The following is a 12,328-nucleotide window of genomic DNA, read 5'->3' as shown; positions in this document are numbered from 1 at the left end:
ACTGATAATTAGATGTCTTAAATGAGAAGTATAGGGATAAGGAAGGTAGAACTCTTGGTCTTCCTTAAAAACTTGAGCAAACCAATTTTTCTGTACTTTTATGGTAATACTGGGGCTAAGGCAGATGGCAGAACCAGCTTTACTGAGACTTGCTTTAAATATTGGGATGGGTGGCAGGGAAGAGGTAATAGCCCTGACATGAAACTATCTGTGTGCCATTGCTGCCTAAAGAGGGATTCTCCACCTTCACTTAGAATTCTTATTAAAAAAATAGACCATGTTTTCAGCCTGAATCACCAATAATTCAGAATTTTCTCTCCTTGGCTCTTTGCAGCTTAGGCCAGTTCCAGTGTCTTGGAGATTCAGTCTGATCTAATAAAGTTGTCCATTTTTGAAATCCAAGGGTTGAGTAAGAATATTCTGTACCACCTGATGTAATTTAACTTGCTCTATCTCATGTCATTGTAATTCCAGTATAAGGTAGTTAAATTATCAAAAATATTTCACTGTAAAAAAGGCAAAGTTATTTTGATACTTTGGGCAATGTCTAATCGGGTTCTCCAGAGACAGAAGAAACTTGGCAGGATTGCTGCTTGTTTTGGGTCAGGCACCCATTAAGTCACATCCGTTTGGACATCTTACCTGTGAAATTAATATCTTTGTATCTAGGCTTACTGATAATCTTTGATAAAGGAGAAAGCTCAGACTATCTCCTTTGTGAACACATTGCTTATCTGCGCAACTGAATCATCTTTCAATTTTTTAGTTGCTCCATTAAGTAAGGAGCTGCTGCTTTGGATTTTTGGCCTGTGTTGGTTTGGGTTTTGTTTTGGTTTGTGGTTTGTTTTTTTAAACTAAACTGTGCTTCCTACACTCCTCCAATTATTAGATAACGTATGAATCATGTGTAGCATACTAGAACTGTTCTTTTCCCCTGTTACTATTATGAAAAAAATATTCCTAAGTTACAGCTGACTGTTTCACAAATGCAACTTTTATAAACCTTTATCCTTTGGCATTTCCTGAGCTGATGTGTCAGTGTTCTGAGGATTCACATCTGGCTTTGTTGGTCACGTAAGCTTACGCCTCATGCAACTTCCAGTATCTACAGTCTGGCCTCAGCCTTATAACATAGTTAGGTGGGAGATCTCCTGAAAACCACTGGATTATCACCTTTGTCTACCGAGTCATAGCAGAGCCCTGAAGAAAAGGTAAAGATCAACATGAAATTAAAAACAACTCCAAAACACAGTGTAATGATTTTCATATTGTGATGAAAGCCTTTTGTCTCATTTCTAGGCAAAAGTTCACTGAAGGAACTGGAAATTCTTTCCTTCAGTTAGAAACTATATTAAAATCAGTGGAAATTTCACATGTAAAACTGTATTTCCCCTGCAGAATACTGTATCTCTTTTGAAATTAATAAGGCAATCTCTATGAGAAAAAAGTTTAAAAGTAGGGGTCATGAAAGCTTAATCCAGCAGATATTTTCAAAGGGTTTTTCTCACAGGCATATGACATTGCCCTCTATGTAAGATTCAGTGGTGCTCAACGCTTTCCTTTATAACCCACTGAGGGAATTTATTGCTGATGCTACTGTTAAATCACCATCTTGATGGCCAGAATACTAAAAGAAATTATTTCAGTTTTCTGTCTTTCTTGAGGCACATAAAAAAACTGTTTTCCCACCTCCTAGCAGGGAGCCCAAAACACTTGGCTATTCTGGGTTTCGGTGGCTGCTCTGTGTTTCAAATGCTGGGGCTGTTTGCAATCTCAGAACACTAAAAAGAGAACATCATGAGTTATAGGTCTTTATAGCTTTGTGGTTTGGATTCTCACACAGGTTTTTAATTCCTATGCTGAGGACTGTTTATTTAATTTACAAGAAATACTAATTAGGAAAAATGCTTTGCAAATCCAAGTCTTTGGACCATATACAAAAATGTAGGTGTCCTCTCTTTGGGGAGTGACCACAAGGCAGCATGCTGCTTGTGGCTTTTTGCTACATGCCGTGAGTGCTAGTGTGCTTTATAGCCAAAATGCTGACAACAGCTCATATACAAAATTTTCAGCAAAAAAGTTGGTGGAAGGAAGCGTTTAGAAAATAAATATGGTTTTAAGACTGAAGAGAGAGAGGGCATTGTAATTTTACTTCCAAGCACAGAATGCAGCATAAAACATTGTGGCTTACAGCCAGGGCTGTGAGAAAGAGATGACAGGAGCAATTAGGAATTAGAGATGGCTCAAGCTGCAAAAACTGGATTTGGATTAAGACTTTGGGGACCCCAGGACTGGTTTGAAGTTGCTCACATATGTGTCTGTGGTTTTGGCTTGAGACAATTTTTAGTTAGAAGAGAGGATAAAAGGACAACTAACAGCAATGAAGAAGTGTAGGACGAAATGAAGAAATGGAAGCAATGCCTACAAACATGAAAAAGGAAAATGACGGGTATTTTGGCATAAATGAGAACATTGACTACAGGGAAGACAGGAGTAGGGAACTAATACTGATTTTTTTAAAGCCCAAATGGGTAGCAGCTCCTCTATGGATGAGCTTTACAGAGGTGCTGAGACCCATAAAGGAAAATACATATATCAGTCATTTGAGAACTGCAGAGCTTTTTGGAATTACTGTGTTAAGGACAGTGTTTCATTGATGCCTACCTGAATTACTGTGTTAAGGACAGTGTTTCATTGATGCCACCTGATGTCCAGCCAGCCCAGATGCCTTTACTGTGGATTCAGCCTTTGCCGCCAGTAGTCACTGAGAGTAGTCAGGGGTGAGTGGAGCTTGAAAAACTTTGAGAAAATTAAACAAAGACCTCCGTTGAATGGGAAAGAACAAGTAATGAAACACCAAAATTGAGACTCTAGCTCTAAAATGAACTGTTGCAGTGTGCCTGCAGCTTTTGGGAAGGCAAAAACCCACTAATATTAAATTAGTCATTCTTTAGAAACAGAGATTTCAACTGTCCATTTGAATGCACAGCCCTGATTAAAGAGTTATTTACTGAATCATTGTATGTAAACAAATAAAAGTTAGACTAATTTAAATTTAATATTTGTGTAAGATAAAGAAGTTTATAGAAAGAGTCAGGGAAAAGAAGATGATATTTAGAGGTTGATAAAGTGTTGCCTTCCATCATGCTTTACAAGGAGACAAAGAATAGGTCCAGTGTTCACTGTTCATGCAACAGCTTAATCCATATTGCCTCAAAAAGGATCCTTCTCAAATGTTTTTCATAATTTCTATGATAATTTGAAAATGAAATTTAGGAATTCCAGATGTGAAGAGACTTTTTTTTTAATAGATTTGAAATAAAAATTGTGTGGATTTAAAGCCTTGTTGTAGACACTGGAACAGCCTGGAAAGATCTCTCTGTGCTCATAGACAAATGAATTGTATGTGTAAAGGTTTTAGGTGACAATGAGTCCTTTAGTACTGTGATTCTTAGGCTTGGCTATAATTGATTTCTTCACTTTCTCTTATGCTTTTACTGAAAAAAAAGGCAAAACACTGAAATCCAGTTGGGTCTTTCTTCCATTCTTGTACTGTGCCATGGTACATTGAAGAAAACTGAGCATGAAACTGAGCATGAGCAGCTTCAAAATGCCACTCAGCTTTCTTAATAACACTTGCAGGATTGCATGGATCATGTTTAGAATCCACTTTTTAAATTATTTTGCTACAAATCAGAGCACATTTTCCTTCTGTGGATTGACACTGCAGAAGAGACATTGCATGAATATAAGCATAAACAGGTATTTTCCTCATTATATAATTTAGCAGTCTGCTTCTTTTTTCTTTTCCAACTGTGTCTTTTTCCACAAATACATAGGTTGTATTGTCATGAAAGATCATGTATTCTCCAGCAAAATCTCTACCTTCTTTTGAGTCAGTGTGATTCTCACCATCGACCTAAAATTTGTGCAGGATTTTCTTCTGGGTCACTGGGATTAAAGTGTGAAACAGTGTCTAGCTGGTTACTTCAACTGTGGAATGACTCAAGGCCCCTGCTGATTCCCTCATGCTGGCGTTGCTGTGAGAACCAGAGCTGAGAGGACTGTCTGTGGCTTTACACATAAGGCTCTGGATGATAATTCATCCTTTTAAGATTCTATGAATGCATGAGCTGGCCCATATTTATAACGTTATGTATTTTGAAGTATCAAAAAAATGAGGGTTTTATGGAAAAAAAAAAAAAGGATATCTTTGCATTATTGCCCTTTGGTTGGGGACTTGGAGTGAACATGTGAAGATAGAAATACTGCTAATGGGAAATCCCCTCATGTGGCTGTCTGAGTAACATGTTTAATCTTAGTCATCCAGAATTTAAAAAAAGAAAACAAAAACCCACAAAGTTCAAAAGCAGCAAAATGCTGCTAACTACCAAATTCTTCCATTCATAATGAACTTTCCTACAGGAGTAAGAAGTGCCACTTAATCCATAAATTATAAATAGTAGTCTTTTATAAGGTGGAATTTTGTGTGATCTTTCTTTAACAGTACTTTTAATCTTGGTTCAGAACTAAAGAAATTTGAACTAAAGCAAAAAATCCTGGGAACTTCCATTGCAAAATATTAGTAAGTACTTCAGAGTAAGGATTGCTGGCTGATTTTAAATTAATGTAACTAAATTCATATTGTTTTCCTCATTGGAACAATCCCTTGGATTTTCAGATCTTAATTTATATTTTTGAGGATTTACTGGGATAAGGATGAGAACTCAATTTTATAGACTTTGATCTTGATCTTGATTTTGCCTTGTAAGAGAACTGGTGAGTGTGGTCTTAGGGCTCTTTCACCAATGCTCTGTACATCTGATGTTCATGCTCAGATTTATTAAATATATTTAATTTGGTATGTGGGTGATGAGTAGTTAGCCTCAACAACAAGACCAGTACTGAATGGAGATGAGTATAAGTTGTAGGCTTAGACAGCCTGGGCAGTTCTTATTTTGGCAAGTGCTGCATAATCTGCAGTGTCTGGTGAGGCAGGCACTGCTCCTCAAGCTCTTGCCTGTTCCTGTGCACACCCAGCCCAACTTTCATTAACAGGAATAGGGAGACTGTTCCCATCATGCCTCTTTGTGGAATCGGCAGATGAATGAAGGATTTCTCAAGCCTTTGTTGGTAAGTTTTGAGCTTTCTGTGAGACTCAATAGCTAGAACGGGAATTGGTTCTGAGGGCACAAGCCCTCAGAATATAAGAATTTAATTTTGGAAATATTTTGGAGTCTCATTTTTCATGTTTCAAAATGAGACATTTGTAGTATATGCAGGTGGTGCAGCAAGAAGAATCTGGGGAGGGCTCTGTGGACCTTTTGGAAGAATCAAACTGATTTATTAGTTAAAATAAGAATATTTTACTGATCTCTCTCATTACTAGAATTCTTATTGAAAGCTGCCACAAGCAATAGCAGATAATCATGTAACAGATTTTGAAACAATTTCTGTCTTAGTCATTATAGTGCAAGTCTTTCCAGAAGTGGCTTGGCTGTGCAAATATGTGAAAGTTAAGTTCTTCTGATGCCTTTACATTGTATATTTTGACATGGCCAAGTTGTAAAATCTGATCTACAGGTAGAGGTCACTGTCCAGACACATAATGTAAGGTTCAGCAATTAACTGTGCATATGCAGATGTACAAGAAGGAATGCTCTACAAAATTACTATGGCCTTGATTAAATCAACTGATGCATCACTTATTTCATTTCAGGCATCTGATTTTAAAAAAAACAAACCCACATAATATATAAACACCGACCTAATTACTTTTCCTTTAGCATGACTGAGTACACAGTGGATGCCCTATACAGTTAATTACAGTTGAAAAAGTAACTTTTTGTGTATAGATAAGGTCTTTGCAACAGCTTATATTTGATTGATTTTTTTGTACATTATTATTTAAGAAGACTTTTTGCTAGAGTTATGAAATTTTAATTTATTAATTTAGTTTGGAAATATTATGAAGCCAGGGTATATGGAGAAATTTATCATCTTAGGGAATTCTTCTGCTCCTGCCCCCTGAGGTCTTTCCCCAGATCTCTTTCATTTGTATAAAAAGAGTGTGTATATTTGAAAAAGACTAATATGTATTTGGATGTTGCATAGCAATGTTCACTCTAATCAGCTTAGAAACTTTTTTAGAATATAACTTCATTAACTTCATTTGTTTTCATATATTACTTATAATGGAAAACAAAAATATTACAGCTATTTATTACTATAAGTTGTGTGAATTCATCTTTTTGTAGTCTTATTATTTAAAAAGTGATGTTTAAAGACTAAATATAAAGTTCCTTGCTGCACGAGTGTTTGATGAGTTCCCCTATAAAGAGTGAATTTGTCAGCCTGCAGAAACCTTGTGATACTTGCAGTGCCATATCCTTTTGACTTTGGAATGAGCTTGGAACTCAAAATCCCGTTGAAACAGGACAACATTTGCTTTGGGAAGGAGGGACAGGAAATGAATTTGACCGTGAAACACTGACTTGAAAACATCAACCAGATGAAGAGCTAAAGGGATGCATGGATACATGTATAATTCAACTGCACAACTTGATGTTATCATCTGACAGGGAAATGATCTTTAACGTCAAAGATCAGTCAGCAAATCAGCCAAAACCATCTGTTATGACATTTGGTTTCCTTAAGATCCATATTTTCTCCAAGTTCATGGAACTGGCTCAAGTTACCAGGAGTGAACTACAATATGAGTAACACACAAATAGTGTTCTATTCACTGGACCATTTGAAGAAAACTAAATAAAGAAGTTTATTGACATATTTTTTGCTGGCAACTAATACTTTTAAGATAATTAATAAAATTAGTCTTGTGAATCATAGCAATTACCAACAGATATGCAGTTTCTTTTGAAATATTGTATTGGGCACTTCTGAGGATATTGAAGGATTGCTCTTACTGCAGTGTATTTAGTTTTGTACTACTTTGTATATATCTGATGCAATATCTGTGCCATTAATTTGCAATTATGAAAATTGCATAAGAAATAAAAAGAGGCTTTTAAGTTATGTGAATGAGTCATTTCAAAACCACTGTTTTTCTGAATTTAGTTCAAGACAGCCCACACCAGGGTGAGTGCAGAGTATATCAACATCTGTAAGAGATCTTGAGTCTGATGAATTTGTTAGTCTTTAAAACATTTTTCTCTCTGTAGAGAATACTGATCTTTGATTTCAAAAGCTGGGGGTTTTTTTCACTCTTTTAACCATATGAGGCATAAAAACCAAACCAAACCAAAACAATCTTCTAGAAGAATTCAGCACATTATCTTATAATAGTATCTATAGTTTTTTATTACTGTTTTTTATCTGCATCTTTTTTTCCCTATGACCTGATATTCTGGGAATTCTTTAAAGAAACCCAATTGTATTTTAATCCTACAAATATGTGTTACCATGTTTAACAGTGCACATGTGGGTGGCCGCTTAGTTTTTTAAAGCTGAGGGAATGATATTTGCTGAACTTGAAAAAGTGACCAGGAATATCTTCTAACCTCCAACGGTGCAGCAAAGGCCAGGTGTTTCACACAAGAAAATATTGCAGACTCTTTGCATGCAAGTGGATAAACTGCATAAAGTCTGGCACTTATTTTGATTTTGGATTATTGGTGGATGTTGTAAGTATGAAGAGGAGAAAATTATTCTACAATCACATTGGCAATTTCAGCAATAAAACTGCAATTACCATGATTCGAACATCATGCAATCCATGACTCTGTCAGTAATGTGGAGTTCAAACGTGACATCCTGAGCCATTCTTAAGAGAATGAAAGAGCCCTTCTTGTCTGGGTCTGCAGAGGAGAGCGTGGTGAACAGCACAGAGGCGGCAGCCGAGACCACGGCGTGCGTCCGGGGACAGGGCGAGGGCTACCGCGGCACCGTCAGCACCATATGGAGCGGGATCCCGTGCCAGAGGTGGGACTCCCAGTTTCCTCACCAGCACAACATCACTCCTGAGAACTTCAAATGCAAGTGAGTAGAGACATGTGGGCGTTATTACTGCAATGGGAAAAGAGCTGAGGTTTAAAATGTTTAACAACTCATGCCACCAGGTTAGAGCATAGGGCTCTGTCCCTGCCCCTTGTTCTGATGCCTCCACTCTCCCTGCTGAGCCTCAAAACCATCTGAGCCTGGGAAAATCAGTCCTTGAGATCTCAAAGGAACAGTTCTAGATGAACTTCTGTGAAACCCTTTCATGAACCTCTCCTTCAAGCATCTATTCACCAATATGATGGTGAAGGGTCTGGATGTGTTCCAGGCTGGGACCTGAATCCCAGCAGCTGAATCCCAGTAATTGATACATTACCACTGGATTTTTTTCATGGAACTAAAAACTCCTTCAGAACTTGATTGCTGACTTTAATTTAATATGTCCTAAATATTACCTGAATGTAATCTTCTTTGTAATAATTAACACCCATAATATTTGAAGACACTTCTTTGATTTTTCAATGTAATCTTCTTTGTAATAATTAACACCCATAATATTTGAAGACACTTCTTTGATTTTTCATATTTTAAATCCTTTTTCTATCTCATCACTAAATAGAGATACATCAATAGGACTGCTTTTACTTGACTGGCCACTGGTCATCAAACCTTTCTGTATGGTTCATAAACTCCCGACTGCTAGTTTTAGGCAGTTACCTTAGTAATGCTCATTCAGTCCTTTTTTAACTAAGCCTAGAGGAAACGTTGCTGACCAGATTGGAGCCACAGCCCAGTTTGCACCAAATATCTTTATTGATGGGTAAATATCAGTTAGAATTACAGTACTAGGCCCATTCTTTCCATAGTCTGTTATCAGCAAGTGCTGCAGATGTAAAAAACACAGTGAAATATGGAGATGCACAGAACATGGCAACAACTGTCAGGAGACGGGGAAATAAAACTTACATTTAAGAGGTTTGAATATTTCATGCAAGCTGCAAAAGACATTTAAAGATATTCCCTTGTGACTAACTTTTACTTTAAAGGTAACAGCTGTATAGAATTTCGACATACACTTTTTTGTTTTCCACAATTCAGCTTCTTAAGTGAGTTACTGATAGTCTAAGTCACTCTGTTTCTCCAAACTCAGCAGAACCATTTGAAGTACAAGGAGTTTTAAGCACTTTGATAATGTTTGTATTTAAAAGCACTTGTAATATATTGCAGGTGTATCCAATGTCAGTTGCATGCAAATTTTGATGGAGGATCCGGAATGAAAATATTGTTAATCTTCAAATGAAATCTCATATCCCATCAACACATGTGTCTGCTGAAAATGAATTTCCACAAACACATTTCTATTACAATTTTTTTTTCTTTTTCACACTGCATTCTTACTGGCTCCTCATCTCCTTGCACTTGACACTGATCAGTAACACAGAGACCTGAGTGAGCCAGTATTTTTGTTAATTCATGACAAAAAACAATGGACCACATTGGTGGGTTTAGGTTATCCCTGCTGCGAGCTAACATATTTATTTTTACAGGGATTTGAGGGAGAACTACTGCCGAAATCCAGATGGATCTGAATCACCCTGGTGCTTTACCACTGACCCAAACATCCGTATTGGTTATTGCTCCCAGATTCCTAAGTGTGATGTATCAAATGAACAAGGTAACAGAGGAAAGGGTGATAACAAGATTTCAAGTGAATGCCATACTGTTCCAAACATCAAGTAGACAGCCTTGAAAATTGGAGAAGTTGTGTCTGTATTACACCTATGTAACTCTGCTTTGGATTTATTGGCATTCTTGGGGTTCATTGTGGTGTAAATGAGATTCCTTTCTCACTTTGTTTGTAATTCCAGCAGGGAAAGCTGTAGCAAAGATTTTATTTTACCTGATTTTTAGACAAGGCCTATCTATGCATCTGCTCTACTGTTTTTACCTTTCTTAGTTTGAAAGGCCTTTTTCCACGGCTGAGATGATTTCCTTGGTTCACAGTCTTTTTATGATTGCATATCAGGCTACCAAAAAGCAATTTTTTTTCCCTTTTTATTTTCTTGCAAATACCTCCTGGTCTAGAAGGGGTTGATGCTCTGAGTTCTTACCTTTTCTGCCTGTGAGGTTCATTCTGAGTCTTCAGGCAAATGTTTTTCCCATGAGGTTTTGGTATTACTGTAAGGAGTAATGTTGCATCCTAAATGGATGTCAATCACAGCATAAACTGAGGCTAAGACCTCAGACCTATAACCCTACATCAAGCTGCATTAACATCTCCATCTTTAAATTTTAGCCAATGTTACCGTAAATTTAAAAAAGTTGCAGTTGCAAGACTTATGTCAGAGAAAGGATTAAACTTTTACATTCATACTGTGTTTCTTGTAGAGTATAAATTATCAAAAAGTAAAAATACTGATGAATATGAAATTAAGTGCTTTATGCAAAATGTCTTTATAGTACTGATAATTTTAAACAATTCTCTTGAAAAGTCTCAAAAAGGCTTGTGATAAAAGCTTATGAATTAAACATGACTTCTGCTGGAGCGAACAAGCAAGTTTTTGAATGACATTAAAATTAAAGTCATGATGATTTTTTGATTTTGCTGAAGTACTTAAGTCTAGAATTATATATTGTTGCCAATATCTTAAAACTACACAAAGCTAAACCAAATGCCTATTCTTTTGTGGAAGGACGAGTAGGGGACCATTTTTTCTTGATTTTGTATAAACTAGCTTCTGACAACTTTTAGGATATTCTATGTGGCCTTTCTAAATAAATCATAAACCAACTATTTATGAAAGAAATTTTCCAAGTCCATGTAAGTAAGGCAAAATTTAAAATACTGCTGTGTTGGAAATGAAGGTATCAAACAGGATATTATCTATGTAAATTTGAAAACTAATTTCCATTTTTCTTCTGATCTGATTTATGCAATTGTCTTATTAATAGTGTCTAGGATTTGCTTAAAAGAACACTTGTCTTTGGTAATTTGGATTACTGATGGAAAGGAAGAGTTTTCTTCTTAATGTTGCACAATCACCCTCCACTTTTTTGTCTCATCCTTCTTTTCTCAGATTGTTATCGTGGCAATGGCAAGAGTTACATGGGGAATCTATCCAAGACAAGATTTGGGCTAACTTGCTCCACATGGGACAAAAATATTGAAGACTTACGTAGGTGTGTACATATGAAACACAAAGAGATGGTTCAGTGAGTCCTGAATAAATACTGCCTCCAGATGGCAACTCTTTTTCATCTGCATTGATTCTAAAGTAGCCCCTTATGTCCTGGAGCTTTTAGTATCTTTGTTTTCCTAACCTTTTTTTTTTTTTCCTTTGTGTTTAAATATATTGCACAACATGACTTTTTTCCAGGCTAACCAGTAATTGCAGGCTTTGAGATGTTTCTTAGTGTTTAATTTACTGGCCTATTTTACCCTATCCTTGTCCTTGAAAGTTTGCTATAATGAGCTGATATCAGAAATAAGAGGAAATTGCTGTCTCATCAGCCTCATCTCATTGCTCATGCTCCTTCAAGGAGGAGATTGGACTTGAAACCACCTAATGTCCCTTGCAGCCTGAAATTGACTCTTTAGTCTACAATCTAGTGACACTGACTTCAAATGCCAATAAAAAGACCTGCGATGTCTGTAGTTTATCATTACTTTGGCTTCATATTCAAGTAGTAGAAATGGCAAATTAATTTATTTTTTGAAGTAAAATGAACTATCAGGACTACGTATAACATGAGGGATTCATAAAACGTTTTGCTGTGTATGAGATATCACACACACTGTGATATGTGTCTGTGATGAAAACAGTTTCTCCTTCATTTTCCTTTAGTTTCTGAAGCTGATGCAAATGTGTCAATATTAGCTTTGATACTTGCTGTAGAGTCACAGTGCTGAACATACAAGCCATTGTCCTTTGGAAGGACTGTGTAGGTCAGGAAGTCAGCCTTTGGGGAAGCTGAATTGTAGAAGGCAGACTTCAGTGGCCCTGTCTGCTATCATCAGCTGGACTACATGTGTTTCTTCCCTCAGATGGGGAGAGAGAGGTTGCATATTCAGTGTGCTGCCCAGGGAAGGGAAGCAGAGGTTTAAGCTCATGCTGTCTGAAAAGCATGATAATTCCTAGTTTGCTATGACTGAGGCAGTATAAACCTACTGGATGCTTGATGCAATTGCATTCATGTAATAGAGCACAGATCAGCTTTTCCTTTCTTACTCCCATTTCCTTTCTTACTTCCCATTTTCCATCTGGGAAGTTTTTTGAGGAGTTATCTGTCTCATTCTACCAGTTTCTCAGGTTATGGGTGTTCTAGAGGTAGCATGAGTGGTTGGTTATGAACTGAAGGAGAAGTACAGCTG

At 36.8% G+C, this 12,328-nt stretch overlaps 1 protein-coding gene across 1 annotated transcript in view; it reads left to right on the top strand.

Moving 5' to 3' along the window:
* Nucleotides 1-12,328, top strand: part of HGF (hepatocyte growth factor) — a 53,406-nt gene that overhangs the window by 29,097 nt on the left and 11,981 nt on the right. Inside the window, exons 8-10 of the mRNA XM_064732991.1 lie at nt 7,824-7,998; nt 9,504-9,631; nt 11,034-11,136. Of these exons, the coding sequence (XP_064589061.1) occupies nt 7,824-7,998; nt 9,504-9,631; nt 11,034-11,136 (406 nt within the window). The remainder of the gene's footprint in view (nt 1-7,823; nt 7,999-9,503; nt 9,632-11,033; nt 11,137-12,328) is intronic.

This window comes from Zonotrichia leucophrys, chromosome 1A (genome assembly GCF_028769735.1).
Source record: "Zonotrichia leucophrys gambelii isolate GWCS_2022_RI chromosome 1A, RI_Zleu_2.0, whole genome shotgun sequence".
Taxonomy (NCBI): domain Eukaryota; kingdom Metazoa; phylum Chordata; class Aves; order Passeriformes; family Passerellidae; genus Zonotrichia; species Zonotrichia leucophrys.
This window is presented reverse-complemented; position numbering and strand designations above follow the sequence as displayed.